General features: G+C 42.6%; 3 protein-coding genes across 9 annotated transcripts; 1 reads left to right on the top strand and 2 right to left on the bottom strand.

Annotated features, from left to right (window-relative positions):
* Positions 1-3,363: 3,363 nt before the first annotated feature.
* Positions 3,364-4,190, top strand: bcl2l16 (BCL2 like 16; the record flags this gene model as incomplete). The annotated part of the gene is made up of 2 exons (XM_084457523.1): positions 3,364-3,843; positions 4,059-4,190. 2 exons carry the CDS (start codon positions 3,364-3,366, stop codon positions 4,188-4,190), a joined length of 612 nt encoding a protein of 203 aa, XP_084313649.1.
* A 1,187-nt stretch (positions 4,191-5,377) lies between these two features.
* tubb2b (tubulin, beta 2b) lies at positions 5,378-7,892 on the bottom strand (the record flags this gene model as incomplete). 7 transcript variants are annotated; one of them, XM_084457084.1, is made up of 5 exons in its annotated part: positions 5,378-5,500; positions 6,359-6,438; positions 6,553-6,663; positions 6,839-6,947; positions 7,836-7,892. In XM_084457084.1, 5 exons carry the CDS (start codon positions 7,890-7,892, stop codon positions 5,378-5,380), a joined length of 480 nt encoding a protein of 159 aa, XP_084313210.1. The 7 variants fall into 7 exon arrangements, with proteins under 7 accessions (XP_084313210.1, XP_084313205.1, XP_084313206.1 ...); XM_084457079.1 differs by having other exon boundaries at positions 5,378-6,438; positions 6,553-6,726; positions 6,824-6,947; XM_084457080.1 differs by having other exon boundaries at positions 5,378-6,438; positions 6,824-6,947.
* Positions 7,893-16,944: 9,052 nt separating this feature from the next.
* On the bottom strand, positions 16,945-20,897 carry LOC311324925 (Golgi-associated plant pathogenesis-related protein 1-like; the record flags this gene model as incomplete). The annotated part of the gene is made up of 5 exons (XM_084457522.1): positions 16,945-17,030; positions 19,022-19,168; positions 19,785-19,862; positions 20,452-20,661; positions 20,891-20,897. The coding sequence occupies 5 exons, from the start codon at positions 20,895-20,897 to the stop codon at positions 16,945-16,947; spliced, it is 528 nt and encodes a 175-aa protein (XP_084313648.1).
* Positions 20,898-26,930: the final 6,033 nt, after the last annotated feature.

Genomic DNA, 26,930 nt, shown 5'->3' with positions numbered 1-26,930 from the left:
CCTATTGAACATGGAGGGCTGCCACAAACGCCTCTGCAGATTTAGCTGTTAACTGCTTGTAAAGCAAAGGGAAAAATAAGAGCTAGGGAAGAAAGGATCGATAAAAAACATCTCCGCCTGAGGGGTCCCCCAATTTCCCACAAACCACTCCACCCCCCGGGCAGAGGGGGAAACAATAACGTGCGGCAACACCTGCAATTGGGAGGAGGTAGGGTGGGAGATAGCGTGCCCTCAGAACAAGTGGCTCCCTACTCCTCCAGACAGCAAATGAAGCCCAATCGTATGCATCAATTCAGTCCAGTGGGGGACAGAGGAGAGGATGGGTGAGGGGACCATTAGAGCTCCTCTGGAAGAAAAGATAGGGGGAGGGAGAGGGGGGAGGATATTTGAGGCCAGGTAAAGATCGGCACACAGGGGGACGTAGGTGTTTTCAATTACCGACCAATTCAGAGCAATTTCCTCGTCTTTCTGGCCACGCCGCCCACTGCGAGGGTGATGGGAGTCTTACACAAAGAGGCAGGCAGATCAGCAAGCAGCGGTTGGTGGAGGAGTGTAAAGGGGAGTGGTTCTCATTTGCTTGTGTCTTTTAACCTTCATCTGTAACCTTGCAGCTTTGTCTGAGGTCAGGCCTTTTGAAAAAGGCAAAAACTTCAAAGTGTTTCAGTTTCTGTGCAGATGTTGATAAGGAACTTCCTGTGCACCAAGATACACTTACACTTACACCTGCATATAACTCCTAGTACACAGGCATGGGTGACTGTATAGTTCTGTGATGGAACAAGACCATTTTTGTGTCTGCTTTGTCCATTTGTTAAATTTGTCCAGTGGTACAAAGACTTCACGAGGAGACTGCAATGGGAAGGCTCCTAAGGACACATTGATTCTTTTCAGAACTGCCTTCCCTACTCTCCCTTTGTTCTCTCGATGTCAGAGGGTTCTTTCCTTCCAATGACTGGAGCTGTTCTGTAGGAAGTGGAAGCATGTTTCTTTCATTTCTCAGTATTGCCGCTGCAGAACTTGCACTGGCTGTTGCCTGCAGGTGTTCTTACACTGGAAACAAAGACGTGTGAGAACCCTTCGTTCTTTCAGCCCCCATTCCAGCCATAACCTGCCAGGTAAATACATGCTGAGGCCAAAGGAGATGCAGCACACAACCAAGGAGTCAAACTGCATTCCTCTATGGTGTGTGTGGGGTCATGGGGGTGGACAGGTAAGTGGATGAAAAGGAATTTGGAATACAGTGTGTCCTTCCATTGCTGCTATCAAATTGTCCATTATGTGGTGGGTGTTGAATGGAACAACCCCATGTTGGAAGGGAGTTAGGTGTGACTAGTGGAATGCAAAGAAGAATAGGTATGAGGACTTTTTCATCTGAGCAGTCTGTGAGTAAGACAATGAAGCAAAGAAAACAAATCGCTTAAAGGTATTATTTCACTTAATTTTAGCTAGCCTACAACAATTTGCTTCAAAAGAGTGTCGGCAAATTATGCACCTAAGAACCTAAGTGCCATTGGAAAGGCTACATTTTCTTTCACCTAACAGTCTCCCGCAGCCCACCAAACTTCAGAAGGCCTCTCCAGACAGGAAGTCACCCCCCATCCCTTAGATGTAGTAGCATGAACGAGAGGCCTGATATCAGGTACCTAGTAGTCTATTTACATGCTCCCTGTGATACTACCTACGTACTGGTAGCTTATATATGAGAGGATGGGGGTGTTAACTAGGCCCCTTTATGGCTTTTTAGGCATATATCTTCTGCATGCTCATGTTTGTGCCAGATGGTCAGGAATGCTAAGCTGCTAATGGTGCCACTTGAGCATGTCTTTGTGCTTGAGTATAAATCAACGCATTAACAACTAGAATAAATGTCATGTAGAGTGTATGTGATTGATCCCCATGTGATGCATAAAATTATAGAGTGAAAGAGATAGTTAACGCTCAAAGTTCAATGATGTGCACATGCGTGTGTGTCATGTAATCTCGTCTCAACGAGAGCATTTTACATTGTTCTCCTCAAGAACCATTCAATCCCGCTTTTAACAAACATAAAAACAATATATATGAGTTTATAAACGGTTTATACCTCATCTATAAACCTTTCACTAATCAGCTCAGTAATCAATAAAGATGTGTGACATGCCACTGCACTCTAGTGGAGGGATAGAGGAGTGACAGTTATGTGTGGAAGCCAGGGGCTGCCGGTAGATTGGCAGACTATATTAATGGAAAACAATGACCGATAGTGTGAATCATTTAGCAGCACCAGCGTCCTGAACGCTGCTCCCCCGCAGAACATTCCCCTGGCTGGCACCCCAGACACAACTGGCAGCCTCATGTCACATTCTGTGGTGTCTGTGTCCGTCTGTGTGTAGGCGGGATTCATTGCAAATATGTGCTCATTATGGAACCCCATATTCTGTATGAGTAAGTGTTCTAGTGTGTGATTGTGTGGTTGTTATGCCATATATTCCTGAATTAAAATGCCCCAAACAGAAAGTCACGTTACATTTACAAATGTTTGCATGAAGTTGCACAGTATCACAACACTTAAAAAAGCTGTGGACATGATGGAAGCAAAATACATATCTTTATATTTAGCGTAGGCTACAAAATGTCTGTATTACTTCCATTTGTTTTGACCTGCGTCCTGTCTGGTCTGCAGGCTCTCGTAAACAGTTAATGTTCTGTTTCTCACCAGTGTCGCACTCCCTAAGGTCTTTATTTAGCCCTGCTTGTTGGAATGGGGCAGTGTGTCAGGGTGCTGATGGTTGTGCATATGAGGCAGGAGAGCAGTGTCTTGTTTCCAACAAGAGCTCTAAAATTAGTCCTGAGGAAAGCACGCTACCGGACTTGGTGACCTAGCCTACTCCAGCTCCAACACAGACTCTTCTGGACCCTGCTGTGACTCTGTCACCTGTTTGCTGTCTTTTTTCTTTTTTTTTGCGTGTGTCTATTTGTTTTACGACCACCTGTGCTTTGTTAGAGGCGGTGAGTTGTTTTCTTCATTGATTGCTGATGTGTTTTATGGGCTTGTTATTACATAGGGGCATACAACATGTCACCATTAGAAACTGTAAAGTAGTGATCACTAAAACATGAAATCATTAAAACCATTGCAAATGGCAATATAACATACACATAATAGGCCCGGCATGTTGTTTCCCATTGTTCTGTGGCTATACAGAATGATATCAGTAGTCACAGATCTCTCTATAGTTGCAGATGAGCCATCCATGCGGGATTGACACCAATGAGAGGATGGCCGAGTGCTCCTTGGACCTGGGAGTGTCTGCAAATAGGGTGCAGCAGTAATGCCAGACCCGTCTTTGTGATTGCCAGCCTGGGAGAGTGAGGAGGCTGAGGATGTGTCAGTCAGAGGGACCAGAGACAAGACTGGGCCTGAACAGCTCCGACCCACTGGTGCGGGAGGCCTTTCTGATGGCCTATGACTACATTGACTATGTGACCGCGGGACCGGGTGGCCCCATTGGCCCCGCCCCCACAGCCTGCACCGCAGCCTTGCGCAATGCTGGAGACGAGCTGCTCGTCCGCTTCCCCATCTTCTTCAGGCGCTGGCCGCGCGTCTTCCAGGAGGTGACCGAGAGCTCTGCCTGCCCGATGCTCATGGCTATCTTGGATGAGCACTTTGCCCCCACCACCCCTGGGGGGCGCCGGAGAGACCTGGCCTGGAGTGCGGTGTTGTCGGTGTATGTGCTGGCTGGCCAGATGGCCCAGCACTGCAGTGAGAGGGGCATGGCGGGGGTCCTGCCCCAGCTGAAGGAGTGTGTGGGGGGCTACGTGGAGAGAGTCATCTGCCCAGACATAAGGGATAAGGGTGGATGGGTAAGTTCCATGTGAATGGTGAAAGTCCCTTCCTTCCTTACTTCATTACATTGTAAGGTTACATTATTTACATTAACCATTGTGGTAGTAGGCCTACTGCCAACTATCAGGTATATTTACAAGTTAACTGGAATTAATTAGCATATCATTTGTTTATTTTATAATCTGACTGCATTCAAAACTCTTTGGAATAATTCTATTTCTATTCTGGACAGACTGGCTTTGTGTGTCGCTTCGGGAAGAAGCAGGATTTGGAGGGTCAGGTGAAGAAAGTGTGTTGTTGGACTCTACTACTGTTGGTCACAAGTATCCTGTCCTATTTCCTGTTGAAAAGAAGGATGACTTAAACACCACCGCCACCTTGTGACCAGAATAAGATGACACCATATATTATGAGATACATGAGATAGATCTTTCCAGAATGATACATTGCAATATCTTCTTATATCCTAGTGTAAAATATCAGTATAGATCATTCAGAACCCCAGCATGCAATATGCAAGGTGATGGTACATCTTAATAAAAACCTTAGATTCATACTGCTAGTATTTTTTGTGAAAAACATCTCTGTAGTTGTGTGACCAATCTGATGATCCCTCTGGTCATCCCAAGACAGTATTGGACAAGAGAAATAGGGATATTGCCTGCCACGCAGTTCTGGGACTTTGTTCCTGAAGTTATTAGCGAACTGATCTAGGGTTATTGAGTGAACCCAACATTCACACACAATAGCCCTGCAGTTCTATCTGGCCAAAATGTAGTTATAATTATGTAGAGCTAGGATCAGAAAATAACATTTAAAGTGTAGCTGTTAGACCTTTGGTATGACTGTACCCAAATTGATCAATGAAATAATGTATCTGTGTAATGAATCTTGAAACCTTTCTCATTAAAAATAAATATCGATATTACCCTATGCACTGTATATTATTTTTATGATGAGCTCTCTAGTCAGTAAATAGGGTGTTGGAACCTGGGATAGATTGATAATTGTGTCAAATCAGGTTTAAAAACAGTCAAGGCCCTGGTCTCTTCCAATCACATACAGAGCATATTTTGCATGCATGCCTGCAGCTCAGATGACCCTAATCTGAGCCCACAGGCTATGCATCTACAGGCCAAATCCCTGGGCTGTTCCTCAGAAGACTAGCACATGACTGTGCTTAGGAGTACAGTAGCTCCACATACCCACTGGATATGGGACCAAATAGGATGAACGGCCTCCTTCTCAACCTTTAACATGACGTTTAAGGTCAAATAACTACATTAACTGCTGAAGATAGTCACTAAAAACACTACTAAAAACTACTAAATTAATTAGATCACTTATAGATTATGATAATTTACATCAAGAAAAACAAAGCAGTAAGAAAATCATTTTTTGGTAACAAAAGAGTTTTATTGACACGTTTCTGTACAGACAAGAAATGACAGTGACAGGAGACAAACCAAAAAGGACAGATAATGGAACACTGGAAAGAGCAACTGACATGTCAGTGAATTATACAGCTTAGCAGAGCACAATGACAAACATTTAGGCAAGCTCCTCTTCTCCCTCCTCCTCAAACTCGCCCTCCTCCTCGGCGGTGGCGTCCTGGTACTGCTGGTACTCTGACACCAGGTCGTTCATGTTGCTCTCGGCCTCTGTGAACTCCATCTCATCCATGCCCTCGCCGGTGTACCAATGCAGGAAAGCCTTGCGCCTGAACATGGCGGTGAACTGCTCGGAGATGCGCTTGAACAGCTCCTGGATGGCTGTGCTGTTGCCGATGAAGGTGGCAGCCATCTTGAGGCCACGAGGAGGAATGTCACAGACGGCGGTCTTGACGTTGTTGGGGATCCATTCAACGAAGTAACTGCTGTTCTTGTTCTGCACGTTCAGCATCTGCTCGTCCACCTCCTTCATAGACATGCGACCACGGAAGATGGCAGCCACTGTCAGGTAGCGGCCGTGGCGGGGGTCGCAGGCGGCCATCATGTTCTTGGCATCGAACATCTGCTGGGTGAGCTCGGGCACAGTGAGAGAACGGTACTGCTGGCTGCCCCTGCTGGTGAGGGGGGCGAAGCCGGGCATGAAGAAGTGCAGACGGGGGAATGGCACCATGTTGACGGCCAGCTTACGCAGGTCGGCGTTGAGCTGTCCTGGGAACCTCAGGCAGGTAGTGACGCCGCTCATGGTGGCAGAGACCAGGTGGTTGAGGTCGCCGTACGAGGGAGTGGTCAGTTTGAGGGTGCGGAAGCAGATGTCGTAGAGGGCCTCGTTGTCGATGCAGTAGGTCTCGTCTGTGTTCTCTACAAGCTGGTGGACTGACAGCGTGGCGTTGTATGGCTCGACGACGGTGTCCGATACTTTGGGGGAGGGCACCACGCTGAAGGTGTTCATGATGCGGTCGGGGTACTCCTCGCGGATCTTGCTGATCAGCAGGGTGCCCATGCCCGAGCCGGTGCCGCCGCCCAGCGAGTGTGTGAGCTGGAAGCCCTGCAGACAGTCACAGCTCTCCGCCTCTTTCCTCACCACATCCAGGACTGAGTCCACCAGCTCCGCCCCCTCCGTGTAGTGACCCTTGGCCCAGTTGTTCCCTGCTCCACTCTGACCTGAAGAGCAAAACCAGCATGTCAATCATCTTGTCTCTCTAGAAAAAAAGGATATGGACGGCAGCTTTGAACAGTGTTAGTTTGGGGGGGGGGGGGGGGCGAGGGGGGTCTCACCAAAGACAAAGTTGTCTGGTCTGAAGACCTGGCCGAAGGGTCCGGATCTCACAGAGTCCATGGTCCCAGGCTCCAGGTCCACAAGCACGGCACGGGGGACATATTTGCCACCTACACAGACGGGGCAGAGGAAAGTCAATTTTTCCGAATAATGCATGTAATTAACACAGTAAGGTCGGTAAATAATAAATGTGATTAGCCTAGTTAATAAAATGTGAGTACTTAAATTGATATTTATCTAGTCATAATAAATTCATAATTGACTTTGCACATAACTGAGGCTTACCAGAGGCTTCATTGTAGTAGACATTGATCCTGTCCAGCTGAAGGTCACTATCTCCATGGTAGGTGCCAGTTGGGTCAATGCCATGCTCGTCACTGATCACCTCCCAGAACTACAATGAAGAAAAGGAACAATTATTCACATGATAAATGTAGGATACATTAATCTATTTAATAACTAAATATAACCAATATGATGCATTACACTTGTTACTTGCAAATATTTCAATTTCTAAAGCCCTTTATTGGGCTATGCATGAGCCATTTTGATAAGCCCGCCGTAGACATAGCCTATATCCTTTCCGAAATATGAAATTCTGTATTCAAGTTTCCGCGCGCGCGGAATCCACGCAGATTGGCTACAATCCATCAGCTATGCTTTGAAAATTCGACAACGTCACTCATTAAAGCACCGCCCACTTCAGACAGAAAACCGGGCGCGGTGCGCGCTCAATCAATTAAAGAGTAGGCCAAGAAGGACCACTGAACAAGAAAACATATTTTACAAATAATAAATAAACATATTGGAGAACGTTGTTTTAGGTATCAATGGTCAATTGTGAACATAAGGGTCGTTTTTCCTGCGACTTCTCTTTTGCGCATTGCAGGAGGCCGAAAGATTATGACCATTAAGAAATTCTTTCTATTCCATCTCCTTTATCATTATTGTTTTATATTTCAAGTACATTTGAAATCGACAGAATTACAATATCTGAAATAATCCAAGTGTAAGTAAATTAGGCCAAGAATAAAGGAAATCAATAGCCTATAGAATGGCTACAAAAAACACTCCCAAATTAAAATCCTAAAATATTCCCCATCTACAAACTATCAACGTAGTAAATCCAACAAATACGAATTAGGATGCAATATTCTAGCAGTCCCATTCAAATGGGTGTGGTTTACGGACACGCACACAGCTTCGGCAACTAGCCTACGCTAAATGAGCCAATATATCCCAGGATTTGTGTTCAGTTTACTTAAAAATTGAAAATACTCACCTTGGCCCCGATCTGATTTCCACACTGTCCAGCCTGGAGATGAACAATTTCCCTCATTTTGTGTTTGGAGGTAGAGCGATTCTTTCCGAACAAAGAAAGAGACTGCTATTTAGAGTGCGCGTAAAACGTGATTCTATATATATATATGTTTTTTTTTGTGCCCGCCCTTCAAATTCTGTGTCATATCCTACGCAGTTATTGGTCAATATGTCCTTACCATGGTTATGGACACAACTTCTGACCAATCACATTTGTGAAGGGTGGTACCTATTGGCCTTCTAGACCGGTCATTCAAACATAAATGTAACGTGTGAGTCGTACCTAAACCGTAGAAATATCCTACTCCCTTTATGATGGAGAAGAAATTATATTTTCTTGATAGACTGCAATTTATTTATACACCTATTTAAACAGTCTAGCTATTTCTAAATGATAAATGAATGACCCCTTTATTGTTTGATTGGTCCTATACGTGAATAATAGGCTATTGTTTACTGTGAACAATTCCATTTGATTTCAAGTCCACGTGGCTTATTGTTACAAACTAAGAGCGATTCCCAATATCTTATTCGCACCGGGCAGTTTCGTGTTGTAGGTCATCACTTGGCGATACAAGTGCCGCAAATCTACTTCAGACTTGTTTAGGAACTACAGTATGATCTAAGATGGCAACGAATCCATCCACATTTTGTTCAATGCCATAGGCTAAATGAAAATATCACACGCAATAGTTCACGTGCCACTGAAGTGTGTGTGGTGGACTGCACTGGGATTCCGTGTTTGGGGGTTTCGTTTCATGATATGGTTGAGGGAGACTCCCTTTTTGCGCATTATGAAACATGGCTGACTGGCCAGTCAGGTGCTATAAACCGCTCCTCCCATTTAGGCGACAAAGAATAGCTACCATGTCTGCTATTCTACAACATGTCTATTGCCTACTCTGAGATAGACATTCAGATGGACAAGCTGTTACATGAGAACACAGAATAAATTTTAAAAAAAAGCCTATCAATCACTACCATCAACTAGGCCTACACTTGAGTTGAGGATGCATGCCACTGTTCTGTGTATGTAAACGTGTGACGCTGTGCTTAAATGACTACAGAAATTGACTTTGGAGGGATGGAAGGTGGCAGAGGACTACAGACAGAGGAGGTGCTCTGTGACAGCTTTAAAAACAGCCAGTGCTGGAATGAGGGCGGGGGGCATATTAATAGTTAATCGGAGTACAAGGGTAGAATGTGTCTGATACTGTGACGCCAGTGTTGCATGCATGGACAGTTGTTCTTCTGCTGGCAAAGAGAGAGAGAGGAGAGACACCCACCAGGGTGTTGGTCACTGGGACTAGGGCTCTCTAATATGAACAATCACAATCCTACAGTCCAAGGTTACCCACAAGCCTGGCCATGGCCTACCCAGACTCTGTTATGGTATGCATACTTGGCATTTTCATGCAGATTAGTCTTACCGGGGAGGAGAGATCAGCAGCACTCCCTGGGCCCAATGAATAGCTTCCCCGGAACATAAAAATAACATAGTTTGCATCTCATTACAGTAAAGAGCATACTGTGTATAGGCTCACAGCATATTGCCAGCTGTCTTTACAGGAAAACACTGCTGTGCTCACCATAACTAGGTCACTTTCTTGTACTCCACTCTCAGTCAGATCCATAGCATACAATGGATGTGCTGTCCTCAGTGGCACTTCAACAGTAGGGGCAATGTTAAGCCGAGTACCCAGAAGCTCTAGGCCTGCTATGTTGGGGGTTGGGCTAATTTAAGATTGTGAGAAATGTGAGCAACTTCCAAGATTGCATTTGTATATCATTTATTCTTTTAGATACTTCAAGTGGTCCTATTATCAGCTCCCTTTAACAGCTAGAGATGACAGCTAGGCCCTATAGGTGGATGGGTCAATGGTTTAACACAAACATATAATCAAATAGTGGGGGGTTCTTTGTGAGGAGTGACAGAAGGAGAGGCAGAGGGGAAGACAAAGGAAATCAATCCCAAACACATCTTCATGAATGACAAATCACAAAGCCTTTGTCCAATAGTGCAGCATCCCACTGCTCCTTTCCTATAGCATCCCCTCTCCAAGCATTCACATCCCATTACTGCTCATGTCCCAGAAACAGTCTCAGTCTCTGAGAGCAGATGTGGGCTGGGCGTGTTCGACAGACAGACCCAGAACTACATGGAGAAGGCTTCCTTTGATCTCAGCAGGCATTTATATTCATCTGCAGTTGCTACTGTTCTGCAGTAGATTAAGAAAATGGGGGGTAGGAATACAGTGTGACTGTAAACTAAGTGGTTTGGTGTGTGAATGTACGCAAGGGAGTGGCTGACAAGCTAAGCATGGCAAATGGACATCAGCATAAAAGCCGCTAGCTGTGGGCTTTTGCTGAACTACTGTGTACTTAATGGACCAATGGTGTTGCAATTTTCTAAAATTGGCCATAATGTTATGCTACCTGCTTTCATTTACATAATGGCTATCCTACTAGAGCTCTCCGAAGGCATTATGGTAAACAGCCATTCTATGACTCAGCATCTCTGCATCCATTCCTCTGTACTGCAATCTCTCTGTCAAGACTCAGTACAGCCAGATGGAAGCTCATGTGGCCGTGGTACACACACTTACATCGCTGGTACTTGTTTTCCTTCATCCCTTGACAATAAGAATATTTTCCTGCAAAATGCAAGAGCTAGATGTAGGCATATTGTGAATACAGATAAGGTTGTGAATTGCCATGCCCCGCCCTGATTAGCTTCAAGAGCTAGCTAGCACAGTGCAGGGTGGATGGAACAGGCACCAGCTATACTTCGGATGTCGATGTTCTCTACACACAGACATGTATTCGATGAAAACAATGGAATTACATTTCGAATTGACTTCTTCGTAAGGTTTACAGTGTACAGTATGTGCCATGTTGTGTACAGTAGCTCTCTGGGTGAGTGGATGGGGGTGGGGTGTGTATGGTGGGGCAGGTGCTAGACAGGAACAGCTGAGTCTCTGACTGTATGTCTGCTGAGAGAACCCAGTGATTCAGACACATATCAGGTTACTCCCTACTGCATTAGCATTTAGCTACCCAGGAATTATGAGAGAAGACTTGTGATCTGTTGCCTCTGGTGTCCCATGTTCACCCTAAAGAAAGCATACGTTGTGTTCTGTATGAATGAACCATTCAATTGCCAAAGAAGCAAATGCTTCGGTAGTGGGGGAAGGTTACCCTATGAATAATGGAATGGGGGAATGCATCCTCGCATTGATTTTTCCAGAGATTTACTGTGCGCTCGTGCCTTAAAGGGTGCATCTCCATGGCCGGTCCCCTGGGAGAACAGGCAGGAAGCACAGCTGATGCTTATCCAGCCAGACACTCCGCACCAAACTGTGCACAGCCACCACCCACCCAGGCTAATACTGAGAATGATACTCAGTCAGCTGTGCCCGGGGAAGTCCACCAATGTCACACGCAGCAATACGTGCTATCAGGCTACAAATATATAGACCTATGGGCTCATAATGATAATGCAGTATTGCAGTCAATGGTGATTTACTTGGAAGATAATGGGCAATAATGATAATGGGTTTATAGAACAATGGGGGTTGGGTATATTTATTGCGGATGAACGTTATACACCCAAAAGTCTATGTGGAGATATCATTGTGTAAGGCAAATTGGTGAAATAAAGCTTCTTCATATTTGGGACATTTGCATTCAGTGACCACACCCATATCCTGCATGTACTGCAAACAACAGTCTAGTATAGAGCGTTAACCTACATTAACCCATATGTCTTACACATTCTCCTCCACTAGAGGGCACTTTGAAACCAAATATGTGCTATAGAATTCCGAAGGTTGTGTTAGAGTATACCCATTTGAGCAACACCAGATGCATGCATTGTACACTGTTGGTTGCATAATATCCTACAAATGTCTTTGGTCATCAAGCCCCCCTAAATAGTGTTAAATTACAACACAAAACAAAGTAAGCCACAAATAGAAAACTGTTTTCAGTAACATAATATAACGTGCCCATGATAGCTCTATAATAATGTATATAAATGCTGGGAATGATTTACTTATTATTTACTGTAAAATGCTCAGATTAGAATTTGGGCATTATAATCCAAAATCAGTCCAAGTGTGGCTGTCAATGTTTTTTGTGTTCTTGACTTTTCTCAGAGAACAAATAGTCTTTCACGAGTGAAACATTTTTATTCAAATGGTTTCAGGCAATTTAAGCACACAAATCTTATCAGATTTATTTGATTGATTTAAGTATTGGAGTCTCCCAGGCTAGCGCCAGCATACAGTATATGCTGTATCTATGAGCGCCAGGCTTGCCAAGTCTTGGAGTAGTAGTCTGACACGTGAGTTTAGAGTAGTAGTGCACCTGTTACTGGAAAGGATGTGTGGTGTTGTTTTGTGTTTGTTTTTCCTTCCTGTCTCCCCCAGGTGTTGGCCAGTGGTGGTGCATGTGGTTCCTGGTCCCGCCTTGTCCTGTCCTGTCTATCATCTTTGCCCTCAATGTGTTCCGTCCATGTGTCCCTCACTGGTTTCCCGCCTGTGTTCAATTGTCCCAATTATCTACCTGCTTTGTTTTCCAATCATCTGTCTTCCTGTCTCCTATATGTTGTGCTGTGTCCTGTGTAGGAGGACAGGGGTTGCTATGTTTGTTTCGTACCTGTTACTTTTGTTTGCTTTACCTAGTTTGACTGTTGGTTTGTCGTGACCCCTAGTCCTTTGTCGTCTTGGTCAAGGGAGAAGGGCTAGGTAAGACACCCTGGGGGCTAGGTAAGACACCCTGGGGTCTACATCTTTCACCAAGTAGGTAACAACTGTCTATATACACTAGGTAAGACACGTGCGGTGCACTTGTTGTAGCAGGTAGGTTAGTTTCCGGGCAGGTCTAGTTAGTGTGTGTGTGGATTGCCCCCTCTCCTACCCTTTGTTAGCGCTCGGAAGAGTGGGTTATATTGTTTATCCCCCCCACCCCCCATGTCTTGTCCATTGTTGTTGTAGTGCTCATAAGTTTGCTTTTGTCAACAAATACATTTTCTTTAAAAAGGTAACTTTAGATTGGACATTGGCTTGTTTTGGATGCCCCACACCCAGAGTATTGTGTATTGTTGCTCCATCTGCCAGCTGTTTATGTTCTTACTCACCATACCCTTGGTAATAACACCTTAGTAAGATTGTAACAGCACCCTCAGAGGCCATGATTCCAAAACACATCTCATGAGGGCACACTGCCATCTTCAGGCTATTACTGAAAACACAAAACCTTATTAAACTGTAAGAAACACAGATAACAATTTTCCCCTTGGGGATCAATACAGTTTCTATCTATCTATCTATCTATCTATCTATCTATCTATCTATCTATCTATCTATCTATCTATCTATCTATCTATCTATCTATCTATCTATCTGTCTGTCTGTCTGTCTGTCTGTCTGTCTGTCTGTCTGTCTGTCTGTCTGTCTGTCTGTCTGTCTGTCTGTCTGCTCAAGGATAAGGAAAAGTTGTGCTCTTAAAGGGATAGTGTAGAGTTTTGGACATAGGGCCTCATTTACAACTAAACACCATTTACCTAAACAATGAATTTGTTTAGAAGAAACTGTTTTTGTGGCACGAGGTCTTGTACCTGATGGACCGCAGCCTCTTGCCGGAGGGGAGAGATTCAAAGAGCTTGTGATCAGGGTGGGAGGAGTCGGCCACAATCTTTCTGTCCCGTTTCAGGGCCCTGGAGGCCTGCAGGTCCTGTAGGGATGGCAGTTATGTTATTGACTGATTGAGATCATTTTCAGCTGCTTCCATGCTGCCCCTTGTTTGGACATTGTTGTCTTGCTAATGCTAGTGTAATTGTAACCCCTGCCTACACGTAGTGGCAGTTTAAGTTAACTAGATAAACACAAATACAATAATATCATTTAATAACACTGGGCTAGTATATCAGAAATCTAAGTACGGCTACGGAGTCTGAAAGGATGGAAATCAGCAGGTGAGACGACACAAAGAGCAAGAGTCAGAGGTTATAATTATTCATATAAAATATATTCAAAAATTATTATTTACAACCCTGCCTATCTAAGCCGGCTCCCCAATTTTGTGCACAAACGCACATTACCTTACCTTACCTTAAATCAAATCAAAATATAAAGAAAGAGTGAATAAAGATGAAGTAAATTGTGTCCGAATATTTCCTTTGGATGGTGTGAAAGTCCTAATTACTACCCTGGTAGATTTGTTCTTATCTGATCTTGGAAATGGGTGGGCTGAATGTCTGATGGTTCTCTCGTCGTGACTGGTCCCACAGCTGGCCACAGGTCCAGTTGATCAATCTTAAAGGTTGGCTCGCCACTGAACTGGAGAGTTCAGGTTCTGAATCCCAGCAAAAAAAACAATCTACACACAGTGTAGAATGTATTAAGTTTCTATTTTCTTTCTAATTATCAGACCTCATCCTTAAATCACTTCCATCAATTTATCTTCGGTGTATAACCAGTTGCTTGATATAGCCTACAATAATATATATTTCGTTTCCAACCATTGTAGAATGAATTGGCACACCATAAAGGCACTTCAATGTTTATACATGAATTATCCATATAATTATCATCACAATCCATTTTAAAATTAAATAATGTAAAACTATTTCAATCATGTACAGTAGGACCCCACTCATCCGAACTTCAGAGATCCGAACCTCCCGGTCTACCGGACAGGCTTAAAAGACGTTTTTGTTTTTTTTAGCCTGCTATCTGGTTACTGGTGGGATTTTCATTACAGTACTGTATCCTACTGTGAATGAAAACAGAACTGTATGTAGACCTACATGTTGCCTGTAGGCTGTAGCCTACTGTCACGTTTCATTTCTTTGCTCTAATGTCGAGCGCAAAACGCAAACGAGTCTGCTGCGCGAGAGCTGCATTCCCAGAAAGCGCGTCAGCAACCTGAAGCAGAGCATCGAGTCATGGCTTATTCTAGGCTACTGTAAGCCTATTATAGGCTAGGCTATATAAGTTTAGTTGGCTATTTGATTGCAATTTATATGCATTTTCACAAGTAATTAAGGGTATTTATCGGTCTATTATGAGTCTATATGAAACAAGTATACCACTTATTGAATTTGGTGCATTTTAACATATGTTTCAGTCATCCGGACATTTCAGAGATACGAACGACCTTCGGTCCCGTTGGGTTCGGATAAGTGGGGTCCTACTGTATCATTTTAATCACCACTTATGCACTTAACCTTTTAATGCAATATTCATTAATATATTCCCTTATCTTAACCATTTAGATGAACTTATCAATCTCATGTTACTGAACCAACTCCTCAATGAGCTGTGTGTAGTGTATGTGTAGCTAGAGGATGTCCCTGACTGGCTATGACCAAAAGGGGCAGAGACTCACCACCACGCCACTATTCACACCACAAAACCCATTTTTCAGCCCCTGAGTGGGCTAGAGACACACAGTCTTCAATGGTGGATGCATGGAAATTGCCCGGAGGTAACTGAACTGTCCCCAACTAGCTGTGACCCAAGGGGGCGGAGCCTAACCAGCACGCCACTATCCACGCCACGGGCCCCACAACTCAGCCCCTGAGTGGGCTAGAGACACACGGTCATCACCGGTGGAGTCAGGTAGGTGGCCCGGAGAGGGGTACACTGTCCCCGACTGGCTCTGACCTGAGAAGGCGGAGTCTCACCACCACGCCACTATCCACACCACGGGCCCCACAACTCAGCTCCTGAGTGGGCTAGAGACACATGGTCTTCACTGGTGCGGGTGGATAGGTGGCCCGGAGAGCGCTACACTGTCCCCGACCAGCTCTGACCTGAGAGGGCGGAGTCTCGCCACCACGCCACTGTCCACGCCACGGACCCCACAATTCAGCCCCTGAGTGGGCTAGAGATGCACGGTCTGGCCGGTGGGTGCATGGAGATTGCCCGGTCTTTAGTAGTACTAGCAGTAGCTGTTACATACAGCTGCAGCAGCTAGCCCACCTCACATTTTCTCCAGTAAATGTACTTTCTAGTTAGTAATTGATATTTAGGAAATTTGATTGTGATTTGGTGACTGTAGATTAGTTTTCGTCATACCAGGGTTCCTCAGGTATCTGAGCTTGCTTTTCCGAGCAATGGCTCAGCAGAAAAGAACGACACTCAACGCGCGCTGCAACGACTACAGCACGCATGCGCCACCCTCTGTCCGGGCATGGAACAGCAACACCCATAATACTAGATATAATATAATACGAAATAAAGTATACTGATATATTTAGTAGCCATATTAAACATGTGGGCTACACAATGCAATGTGCACCCAAAGCGAATAAAATACGAGGACAGTCTGTTGGGGGTTAATTTGAGTGTTTATACCATCATTTTTAAACTATCGTTGCCTCAGCAGGTGCATCTGCTGTTCCTCTCCCTGATCATGTTTTTCCCCTCCACCTGCTGAGTTTAACACATATACATATCCTCTCTACACAGAAGATAGTGGGTTAGAAATATGGAACTCCTTCAAAAATGTGATCAGGTCAGAACTACAGTGCCAGAAACAACATCATCTCAATGTTTAATTCTGTGCGATCTTCTCCCCATTCTTAAAAGAGGCAGATGCCACACACAGTACTCACTGTTGGGACTGTGTTTGGAAACACATCTATATAGATGTTGTAGTAGAAAATGTCAAGCTGCTGTCTCATTGCAGGGATGGTGTCCTCATCTCTCCAAACCCTTTGCACTGTGAAGTCTGTGTGTCAATTACAAAGTCACCCCACTCTAGCTCACAGATGGCAAGCTGGCCCCGAACCTGCCAGTAACATCTCTGACTCCTAAGTGGCCTGTCCTCTGACTGGTGTTAGGTGCTTAACCCCAACAACGACAGTATCGCAGCATTTCACTTCCACCAATCCAAATGGTGGCATTTCAGTCGCGACAAAAACTGCCATCTGATGAGATTCATCAGGGTGCAAAATTAACCCACAATAAACAGACACACTCTTCAGAAAACGAATATCTCAGGTTTCTGCTTCAGACCTCTTTTCATGGTCAGGGTCTGGGGTGTTCCTTTAAGGATGCGGGCTACCAGGGGTTTTGCTGAGGACTCAACGCGTACGTACATGACATGCCTGCCTGAACCTGCTGGCGGTCACTCTTGGCTGTCGTACCTGGACCCACAGGGGGCTGTCAGACTGGTCCCTGGTCTCCGCCTCTACGGCAGCAGAGTTCATGAGACGCCTTTAGGTTCTCCAGGTGGTAATGCTGCTAGTAGTTAGCCATAACCTCAAAGACAGCTTGAAACCTGTTGCATTCAACAGGCAGCGTCTTGTCCAAGGACACTTCAACACGTGGACAGGAATAGCCGCTGACACTACAATCATTGGACGACCCAATCTACTTCGGGGTTACTGGGAACAGAGGGAGACAGAGGTAGTGCAGCTTGAGCCTGTTAAGTGCTTACTGTGCTTTGTTATATGATTCACTCAAATATCATATTAGAGACTACAGTGATAGCTAACACATAATGGCCTACCATGTAGGCAACTTCTCTGTAACTATTTGTGCACTCTCCTGTTAGTCATGTCTCTCTTATGAAGTATCTAGCCCATGTTTACTGCTCTGTATATGTTCTTAGCCAATAGACAAACATTTTCCAGGAGCTTGCTCGATCGTCTCATTGAGAGAGGTCAGGGAATAATTTTTACAGCTCACTTTTCTGGCCCCCGGGTGAAACTGTTTTTTTGCTTCCCTCTGGAATATGGAGGGGTGGGACCTTTGCCCACCCTCCCATTGCTCTCTGTAAAGTGCATTGTGTTGCCTCTGTGTATGAAATGCGCTATATAAAAAAAGGTTGATTTGGTTTGAAGTGCAGGAATCAGCAAGAAGGCATTATTTACATTCTTAGGTGACACAATATTGTTGGGTATAATTTAAGAACTAGGCAAAAGGACTTGTTCCATGAGATTTTTTTGCTCTTTTACAGTAGGTGGCGGTATGCACCTTGAAGTTGTTTGCAATCCGCCAGTAAGCCCTGAGAAGAAGACTGCTAGTCCAGTTTCAATCAGCATGTCTCAACAACATCAACCTCAGAAGGGCTTCAACATTCACAAAACTCATCTTCAATTATGTGTTTTAACTTTTAGAACAAAATATACTATATTTTGGTAATGTTTGTTAAAACACATACTGTACCTTATCTGGCATTTTTTGCGAATCCCATTCATTTTTCTCATAGGATTTTGGACTCTGAACCTACGTAATGGCGGCGACGCTGAACTTCTTATCTTACAAAATGACATCACCTAACCTGACCATGACAGGATGGACAGTCACTGAATGTTGCAGTGTCACTTAATGAACATGATTAAGTCATCAATTGTTTTAGCTAATTACAGTCAAATCTGTCACCACTCACCATCAAGGCTTACCAGCACAGGTTCTATCTATGCCAGTGCACTATGCATGTGTCGACTGGTAATAAAGAAAAATAAAAAAAAGTATATACACTTTGTTTTCATTGATTTTTATTTACACATCATAGATTATACAATCATAGATTATACTAGCTCATAGTCACAGCACAGCACCATCACGAGCATGCTGGATCATCCAATAATATGACAGCTTTCACAACCTGTCTGAGAAACAAAATGTGTGTCTGCTGAATAAAATTAGAACTTTTCATTCACATTCACTGTGATTTCTGTTCTTTTCAAAGGTCTGCTGAGTGAATGATGGCTTATGAGAACACAGCTGGATTTGTCAAATATAGGAACACTTTATTTCCCAATAAGAATATACAAAGCAGTTTATTCTGTATGTCATAAGATACAATTGGATACAGTGAGGGATGTTTAAGGTTGGGTCTTGTTCTGGTAGACATGTTAGCGCATTGTGTTGCCTCTGTGTATGAAATGCGCTATACAAATAAATACACAGCATCATGATGTAGGGTGGTCAGTCCTCTAGAGCAGTGTGCATGGTGACTTGTTGTGGTTTGAGTTGCCTGCACTGGAGTTGCCTGCCGAACCTCCGTTCTCTCTTCCTGCTGTAAAATGTTATTATTTCCCTGGAATGGACAGGGAAAGAATAACTTGATAGAAATCAAAGATAAAGCCTACAGGCTAAGAACATAAATTATATTGTTTAATTAGCACACCTTTAAGGACGTTTTTCTCAAAGTAGCCCTCCATGTTCATGTTTCCTGCTGGGCTGTACTGGCCAACCACAAATATATTGTTTCCGTCAGTAGCCAGGCCCACACCCAGCTCTTTAGACTCCTTCCACACCACCTGGGTGAAATGACCTGCAGAGAGCACAATGACATGCTGCATTACTCCCTCATCTGTCAGTCTCTATCTATCTATCTATCTATCTATCTATCTATCTATCTATCTATCTATCTATCTATCTATCTATCTATCTATCTATCTATCTATCTATCTATCTATCTATCTATCTATCTATCTATCTATCTATCTATCTATCTATCTATCTATCTATCTATCTGTCTGTCTGTCTGTCTGTCTGTCTGTCTGTCTGTCTGTCTGTCTGTCTGTCTGTCTGTGTAATCTATATATCTATCTGTCTGTAATAGATAGATAGATAGATAGATAGATAGATATATAGCAATTACATTTTACTGCAAGTTATACCTGTATGTATATCATAAATGTAATTGCTATCTCCTAAGTGTGCTTAATAAGTAGAGTAAAAAAGTAAAAATGCTGTAAAATACAAAATGTATGAAGACAATTACAAAATAATACATAAGAATGGGATGAGCTGAACGATATGCATGGATGAATTTATAGATGGGTAGAATCTATGTTAAAACTATAAAGAATACAAAGTTTATGTGAATTAAATCATTATTTGAAACCACTAATTCCCTCCAATGTGTACACAAGCCCTGAAGATACCAGTGTTGGAGCCAAATCCAGGATTATTGAAGTCGTAGTCTTTGATCTCACTGTACCAGCTTTCTACAGCATCCTTCCCTGTAATAGGTAGACAGACACATGAGTATGATGAAAAGACACATAACAGGAGCCATTCCATTTCAGACAAGTATTTCCAGTTATGTGTCCTTGTGAGCTCCCCTTCACAGACTTAATTGGACTGAGTAGCAGAGAAACAGGATGTAAATAAGGAGCTTCTCCCTTCTCCCTACAGCTATCTCAGGTCTATGAGGTAGAGAGAGAATGAGGATTCATGAAAAGGAACACCTTTCTGTAATGGAGCTCATATTCCAGGTAACCTGCAAGCCTCACCAAGGACCTGCCAGTACAAAACCAAACCAAGTCAGTCTGATCAATCGTAAAGTCTGTTTGTGGGTACTAGTAGAATCCTCATCTCATCTCTTCAAGAAGTACTACAACAATCCTCCCTCTTAAACACCTATTGTATTTTAGATTGCTATCCTTGCACTTTGCCTTCAGCACTAGATTATGCTCTTAGTAACTTGTTTTAGAAAGAAGATGCACTTGTGAGTAGTAGTACATTGGCTTTTCCTACGTTAAATGCAATTATTGTTAGTCGCTTTGGATAAAAGTGTCTGCTAAATGACTGTAATGTAATGTAACCTACCAGGCAGTTTCATGGGTGCGGAGCTCCATTTGAAGTACAGGTTCTCCCCATTGTTGGTGCTGCTGTGCTCCAGGGTTTTGATTGACACCAGGTGATTGGCCCATTTCTGAGCCGAGGCCGTCAGGTCACTGTTGAGAGTCAGTGGAGGAGCTTGGTGCGTCTCCCGGTATTTATTGTGGGCGTCTAAAAACTCTTGCTGAAAGGTTTCATCTACAAAAGATGGGAACATAACAGAGAAAAAGACAGATGGTATTGAACATTTGGTATGTAGACATTTGGAATATATTCTTATGCACATCTATAGTCGGATTGAGTCTAGAGTGAATCTAAAAAATAGGCTGACAGAATGAGGATCATGGATGGAAAAATAACATTATGTGGAGGTTAAATCCAGTATGGGTGATATAGTGCTGAACAGTGGGAAAACACTACAACTGACCTGCCATTGTATCTGATGTCTTGAAGGCTGCCAAACACAAACAAGGTGAGGTCAGGTAGATGAGGAAAGTGATTAGTGAGTAGTAGAGTACATAATAAATAGTATTATTATTATTATTAGTAGTAGTAGTAGTAGTAGGTACTTTATTAACAGTCTACAAGATACTGGTACAATAGGTCACATTTGATCTTTTTGGGATGGACAGAGTGATACTCAAACAATGCAAAACATACAAAATACCAGATTATATTCCAATCATAGCTAGTGTGAGTAGGCCATCCCTGCACTCACCTGCTTCCTGAAGAGCTGCACTGGGTGTGTTGGAGTTGTAGTCTCAGCCGTCTTGGAATGAGGCCTTTTATACAGTTCTTGAGTTGGAGCTCGCCTCTTTGTCTCCATATAGTACGTTCTGGAGGAGGGGACATACTCCCTCCCTGAAGCCAGTCATTACCTCAGTGCCCCCATCATCTCTTGTTGTCATGCATGTGGAAGATGTGCAGAAACACTTAGGAGATAATGAACCACATAAAGCTGTCTTTTTAAGTATATGGAAAGTCCATCTATATTATGTAAATTTAGATGAAAGCGGATTAAAAGAAAATCCCAAATTACTAGAAATAAAAAAAAAGGAAATCAAGCAAATACTGTACTAGGTTGTAACAGTAAAAACACTTCTAAATGTGTACAGTAAGTAAACATCCCTGTCCAAAGTGCTCCTCTGTCTGACCAGGGTGTCATGTAGGGAGTGGGAGACATTGTGTCTCTGCTACCACTTTCACTGAATCCAGGCTGACCCCTAGGACAGAGCCTGCCCTTCTGATCAGTTTGTCCAGTTTGCTCTGCAGATCAGATTGTGTTCAACAACACAACCTACAGTAGAGTAAAATACCTTGGACCTGTTCATATTTTCAGTTTCTGTAAAGCATTGAAGCCGGTACAGTACATCCTTAATGCATAAAGATTGTGCATTACACTATCAGAAAATGTACCATTTTGATTATCGGCAAAATGTTCCTGCTTGGAGTCCCCTAAGCCCTAGATCTAGCTTGATCTGATGGCCCTAATTGAAGTACTGTACATGACTTCTAAATATCTTATAATGTATTTTAAGAGAATTGTGAAGATCTCTGATGACTCACACCTGCTACTCTTGATATAATCATCAGATTAAAGGCTCTATTCTGACTTTGCTCAACATTGGCAACACCCTTGATCATGTACTTAAACATGTTTACCAACTGGTTCCTGGTTTAAAAACAAAAAAACAAAAAACAAGTCTTTTTTTTCCACCATCCGGCAGCATTTGCCTTAAGTCAAGCACTATTTTAATGAGCTGGGGCCCGATTCAAAGCCAGACAGCAGGAGGACTTCAAAAGCACATGTCTCTCATTAGGTCCTTGTAAAACCATGCATGTCTAGTGCCATAATGTTGGAGTAGGTTTACTGCAAATAAAGCAAAAGGGAGAAAGATTATTATTATTTGCTTGCCACACAACTTTAATGATGCCAACTCAATTCAAATGATATTATCTGCACTTCCATAGTTTTGGTTGACAGACAATGAGTAATTGTTCATGGCTTAAGGTTTTCTTTATTAATACCCAAAGATACATTTGTTGATTAGATGAGAGATTTGCAATCCATAGTTAAAACAAGACATCACAGCAATACAGATTAATATCCATCAAAACTAAACAAATAATTTTTTGGTTTCATTAAAGTTTCATTATATTATCAAAAATATTCTAAAAATACAAGAACTCCTACGAAGGTCATGACAAAGTGCTTCTACGCACACACACACACACTCCCACAAAGGCTTGAAATGCCATGCATGGGCTAGGTGCATCATAAAGGATAAAGTGTTACATAGCGTCCTTGTCTGCATGCTTATTAACCAGATTTGCATGTTGCGGTAAAGGATGTTTTTGCATACATGATCTGTTTTGACTTGTACCAATAACCCTGTAGACAAATACTGTAGTGGTGGCTAGAGCCTGTAATTATAGTTTGTGATGGGCGATTTTCTAAATACCTAAGGACACCTTAAACAAGGAATGTCTGTGTGAGCACGCACACACACATAGACGTGTCAAACAGGCTGTCAGATTTAGTGTGCCTTCATGTCCTGAGGGCATGGACTTGCTGACGCGCACACACTATTGCATGCATGCACACACACACAGACACACAAACAATATACAATCATAGTACACGTCGTCATCATACTTTACGGTGGCCCTGAATTGTCACAACACAACACATTAAAAAGTCACAACATAAATCAAAATGTCACAACACTTAAAAAAAGTCACACAATTAAAAAAAGTTGCAACACATTAAAAATGTCGCAACACATTAAAAAATGTCGCAACACATTTAAAAACTTGACTCAAAAGCAATAATTCTTACAGCCAGTTTGCTGATGCACAGTTGTCTCTGTGATTTCAGGTGAGCAGCATGTACAAAAGTGATATTGCTGATACAATGGCAATGTGGAAATGTGTAAAAAGTTGAATATTTTTGTATAGTGTATAGCCTTTTTCATGTGTTGTTCTTTTTTAAGGATAAAATGTTACATAGCTTCATCAACTTAAAATCAAAGTCAAAATAAATCGGTGTCGGCCTAGTTAGGAGAGGCGCTCATATTTGTGCGCTCATATTTGCTCATACAAGTGTCAGATAAACATGAAACTTCACTTACCTAAGCAAAATGGTCTATTTTAACAAATGCTGGGTTTTGAAGCATCGGCGCTACCATTAAATAACTTATTTAGACGCGTTCTGTCCGAGTGAAATTCTTTTTCTGAGGTAGTCTTCTTCTGTGGTGGTGGCGGCACTTTGAAGCTTCAACCCAGCATTTGTTAAAATAGACCCTTTTGCTTAGGTAAGTGAAGTTTCATGTTTATCTGACACTTGTAAATATGAGCGCCTCTCCTAACTAGGCCAACACCGATTTATTTTGACGGCAAAGTGAATGGACCAGCAAAGGACTGTTGTCTGGCATGAGCGAGTGAAATAATTGACAAATAGGATTCCCTCTTCATGGTGTGTCGGCTTACAGCCAACACACAAAAAACAAGACTAGGCAAGCCTGGCTCAGCTGGGCCCTCTCTCCTCGCTCCTTCTGGACTGTGGTCTCCAAGTGTGAATGTCGAGCGAGGGTCAGCGTGATGTAAATGTTGTCATCAGGGGGTGTACAAGTATAGCCTGGTACGACCATCCCGTTCTCACGAGCTCACATTCTGTTTCACTAACGCAGAACGGTCTGGCCTTCACCTCCCCCAGAGCGATTATGCCAAAATCCAGACCATACCGGGCCAATCAAGGACTGCGTTTTAACTGCTGTCCCACCCGACAGTGGAAAGCAGCCCCTGATTGGTTTGTGTCCCTGCCGCTCGCTAAACAAACATGGCGGCTCCCGAAGCAACGAGTGATAACGCGCGTGTATGTCTACAAATACATTAGGGAATCCCACTCATCATGCCCCTTGAGGGTTTTTGGGGTTTCCCTGGCATGTCTTTTTTCATTCAAATGTTCTATGAAATGTAAAATTTGTATCGTTGTTGTTGCTATTGTTTTAAACATGTGCCAAATCAAATCATATATTGACTTCTAAAGCCATATTTTGTAATGTCTATTCAATGCTTTATTCGTCTGCCTCAATAATGCAATTTATTTTACTTGAAATATGTTCATTTGGAGTCTGTTCACAGTGAAAAATGATATATGCGATTAATTGCAATTAATTAATTAATTAATTACAGATCATGTAATTAATTACATTTATTTTTTATCGATTGACCGCCAATAAAATATTGGTTACTGGATATACTGTAAGACAGTATTTTGTTGCCTTGAATGAAGCATATAAATATTTTAAAATGCCATGAAGTAGTATAAAATGATAATATTCAGTATTCATACAAGTAAATATGAATTGAATGATTAAACGTAACCTAGTGAAAACATGGGGTAACAAAGCTACTGTCATTCAGCATAACAGGTGACACTGTCGTATAACAATGGATGCACTGCTACATGTACTGTACTGTACTGCAATGTACCTGTACTGTAACATGAAACTTTTGTTGTGCTGAAGGACAACAGTGTGATACTGAAGAACAGATTTCACAAAGGCAATTCCTTGGCCAACTATATAAAGGAATGACCTTGACCTATAAAGATTATCCTTCCCTATTATTATTATTATTATTATTATTATTGTTTTATTATTATAACATTAAATATATGTTTTCTGTGTTGTACTGAAGGACATGCATTTTTGCAAAGGTTATAGAGGGTGAAAAGGTGAAATCATCAAAATTATTTCTGAGATTTTCACCTAATCACATTGATAGATGTTCAATGCTTCTTTGTGATGTCACACTCTGTGACATGAGTACCGTCATGCCATATGCTTTAAAATAGCTTTTTTCCCATACTGAATGACATTGATGAAGCACAAAAGCCTGGACAAACATTATTGAATTAAATTGACCGTAGCCTGGAGGTAGGAGGGAGATGTTCCTTTCATTGCCCTGTAGGCTATAGTGCCAGTGTTTTAAACTGGATGCGCTGCTACAGGGAGCCTGTGTAGAGAAGCTACAAACTGACTAGGACACTTTAGCTGTCGGCATCTTGAGTCAACTGCCATATACAGGTAGCCTGGCTCCAGACCCTGAACCAGAATTTTCTAAATGTGATTCAGGGTCTGGAAAGGCTCTCCTCCAGAGTGATCTCTAGGTTGGAATTCCAACCAGGCCAATCAGCGTCCTTCCAATGCGTCCTTTGAATTAAACTGCACAACATGATTGCTTATGCGGGGAGGAACTAATCGCTGAGGACTCCTTCGGCAACACCCATCTTGGAAAACGGCTGCAATGGGATCCTGTTCAGACTGATGAATGAAGTGAAACGAAATGGGAATTCTGTCTGAGCTACTGTAATATACAGTAGGTCTAGGCTTCTGTTTAAACTGTTCAAATATAATTAGACATTGTCACACTAATTCTTCTATTTAATACCAAAGGCACATTCAGGGAAGTGAGCAGAGGTTGGTTCTGTATTGCTGGTTGTGGAGAACATGGTCTGTTCATAGTGTGACAGTCTGCAATCTGGAAGCTGATGAAGGCTGGTTTTGGGTTACTATGTTGCAGCAAAATAATTGAATCAAGTTCTGGCATCCAGACTATTACAGTACATAGCTGAGGGGTGTGTGAAGGTGCACTGTGAATAGGTTCCCTTCCCATCTTAAAACTCACAGGAGACTTTTAATACTTCCAGGGAAATGAGTGGATATCCAATCCCCCTTTGTTGTCCTTATTCATTCGGGAATGCATAATGCAGGGAGACAGAAGGGTGTGGTGGTACTGAACCCAGGCCATCATGGTGAATGAGTGGTTCAGGTGGTGTGGAGGTGTGCCACTGAAGATGTGGTACACACACTGTACCTTTAGAAATTAGTTTCACCCATCCAAGTAAGGCAAGTCTAGGTTCCCAACCCCTACAGGTTTATCAACATTGACTGTATTCAAAATCCCTCACTAATCTGAAAGTAGTCTTAAATACTATTATAGCAAGACTGTTTTTCTCCAGGAGAGATTACATTTCTAGTAACATGGCTATTTGTGCCTAATATTGAACCAAAATCGAAAGTTATTTTAGGTTAAAATAAATATTTTAGGTTATTATATAGATGCTAATATAGATGGTTATCTTTCCTCATGTTGCCCGTCTCTCAAAGCCTAAAATTGGATATCTGTACAGAAATAAATCCTGTCTGACTCTCTGAAGAATGTAACTGTTTCAACTCACTGTCATATGAATGTTTTCTTGTTTTTGTATTTCTTTTGTTTATAATGTTGGTTTTATAGCTGCATATGTCTCTATTGATGTTTCTGGTTGTTTTTATGTTGTTGTTGTTGTTCTTGATTTTCTTGTTGTTATTTTTGTTCACAGGGACATTTTGTGAAAGAGACATTTAGTCTACCCGGTTTAGATAAAGGGGGGCAAATGAATTACTATGTTGGCAAAGGTT

The sequence above is a fragment of the Borostomias antarcticus genome, assembly GCF_949987555.1.
Source record: "Borostomias antarcticus genome assembly, chromosome: 23".
Classification (NCBI taxonomy): domain Eukaryota; kingdom Metazoa; phylum Chordata; class Actinopteri; order Stomiiformes; family Stomiidae; genus Borostomias; species Borostomias antarcticus.
This window is presented reverse-complemented; position numbering and strand designations above follow the sequence as displayed.